The 1,981-nt window shown below is 43.9% G+C and overlaps 1 protein-coding gene across 2 annotated transcripts in view; it reads right to left on the bottom strand.

The window, feature by feature from the left end:
* LOC106821454 (golgin subfamily A member 5-like) overlaps positions 1-1,201 on the bottom strand; it is a 15,271-nt gene extending 14,070 nt beyond the window's left edge. For both annotated transcript variants that reach the window (XM_014826270.1, XM_014826277.1), the window contains exons 1-2: positions 679-1,201; positions 185-424 (exon numbers count right to left, since the gene is read on the bottom strand). In XM_014826270.1, coding sequence (XP_014681756.1) covers positions 185-424; positions 679-1,129 — 691 coding nt within the window. In that variant the 5' untranslated portion in view covers positions 1,130-1,201. The remainder of the gene's footprint in view (positions 1-184; positions 425-678) is intronic.
* Positions 1,202-1,981: the final 780 nt, after the last annotated feature.

Below are 1,981 nucleotides of genomic sequence, written 5' to 3'. Positions count from 1 at the left end.
GCTACCATCCTCAGCTTTATTATACAGCCGCTTACCATCCTCAGTTTTACTACACTGCCACTTACCATCCTCAGCTTTATTATACAGCCGCTACCATCCTCAGCTTTATTATACAGCCGCTTACCATCGTCAGCTTTATTATACAGCCGCTTACCATCCTCGGTTTTACCACACAGCCACTTACCATCCTCAGCTTCCTTTGCCCTCCTCAAAGCTGATGTGATCTCTTGGTTCAGTGATGCCACCTCGTTCCTCAGCAGCTGGTTCTCAAGCTCTAATGATGACAACTTTTGAGACTGGTCCACTGCACTGCTCTGTTGCATCGACCCATCCTCAGATATCATGATGCTCACATCGTGCTCAGCAGAAGACAGTTTGGTCACACTCTCGGCAATCTGGCTGCCTTCCTGGCTTGTCTCCATACCTGGCAATTACATTACGTACAATATTTATCATATCAAAGGAATTAACACGCATTATATAAATATTCATTATTCATTTCCAGTCAAATATTACATTAGCCTAAGTTTGAACCTAACCCGGGAGATGTGGGGCATTAATGCTTTGTTGCAAAGCTCCCTTGACTTCAAGATGAAATGTTTGGGGTTCAAGTCCTACTGTAGTAACAACGGTTATGCCCCTGAGCAAGACACTTTGCCAACTTTGCTAACATCACACCTGATGGCATGCTGGCGGTCTCCACGTAGCCACTCCTGTGTGACGACACGGACGAAGTGCTCGACTTTCTCGAATGTCCATTCACCTGCGCCGTGCGTATTTTAGCCGGACCTGCTGGCTCATCACTGTTCAGGAACTCAAACAGCAGCTGTTCGTCCTTATCCTGTGCTCGCCGACTTTTCCCCGCCGCGCGCTGCTTCGGGGAATCAATCAGGGACCGGCTCGGAACGCTCCCGACAGCCTGCGTGAAGTCGACCGGGGGCGGAGGTGGCGGGACGGCAGCGAGATGTGGGATGCGTGGCCCAGCATTCATGGCATCGAGTTCGCCGATGCGCGGGACAGCGACAGAGGCACCATGCTGCACCGGCGTATGAAGAGCACTGGCCGTTTTCTGGTCAACCTTGTTCAGGAGTTCCTCAGCTCCCTTCGCAATTCCGCTCAGCCATGACATGGCAATGCGTCATCAAACACTGAACATCCCCAATGATTCACAAGCGTTGATGCCTTGTCTTTTATCAATTAGAGATCTACAAATTAGGTAAAATTTTAGGGGTGTGTTACAAATAATAATATTCATCTAGTAACTTGCAATAACTAATCTTATCAGAAATTATGAGTTACAAAAATAGATTAGCTGTTTAGTCTATTCCAAGTTAAACTTGTATATACTTCATACTCGAGTTGATATTGATTGAGGGACTGTAGTCTGTACACAGTCACAGTACAGTGTTCTGTGCTACTAAATCGTATTCGTAATATAGGCCCCTACTAATACTAGTAGTAGTAACTAATAGTAATAATACAGAGACATCATAGTTGAGTCAGAGTGTAACCTGTCCTAGTCACAGGCACTTGGAACGTCGCAATAAAAAAAAAATGTAAACACGAAATGTATTTACTACCAGTCTTAATGTTTCTCTACTCTATTTCGCCTATTATTTCCGATAATCACATGTAAATGCCGTTCAAATGCTCATCTGCAACACACAAGTACACCGCATGCCCGCCCTGTGCACAAACAACATGAGTTGTGTTAAAACAAAGAGAGTTGTGTTATTCATGTTGTTTGTGCATGTTGTGCCCAAACTTGGAATCTTGCACAAACTTGGAATTTCAGCGCATCCGCAGTTTGGGCAACCAATCTTGAGATTGGGCAAACAGAGGTAAACAGAGCTTGCACAAACATATGATTATTAGGATTTCAAATGTTATATCATAACTATAAGGTCGTCTACCTTCTTTTCTGAATGTGTTTGGCATTTTTGTATAAATATTAAATGATTATAATAAATAATTGGATAAT

The sequence above is a fragment of the Priapulus caudatus genome, unplaced genomic scaffold, assembly GCF_000485595.1.
Source record: "Priapulus caudatus unplaced genomic scaffold, Priapulus_caudatus-5.0.1 Scaffold4, whole genome shotgun sequence".
Lineage (NCBI taxonomy): Eukaryota > Metazoa > Priapulida > Priapulimorpha > Priapulimorphida > Priapulidae > Priapulus > Priapulus caudatus.
Note: the sequence above shows the minus strand (reverse complement) of the source record. Positions and strands in the feature narration are given on the sequence as shown.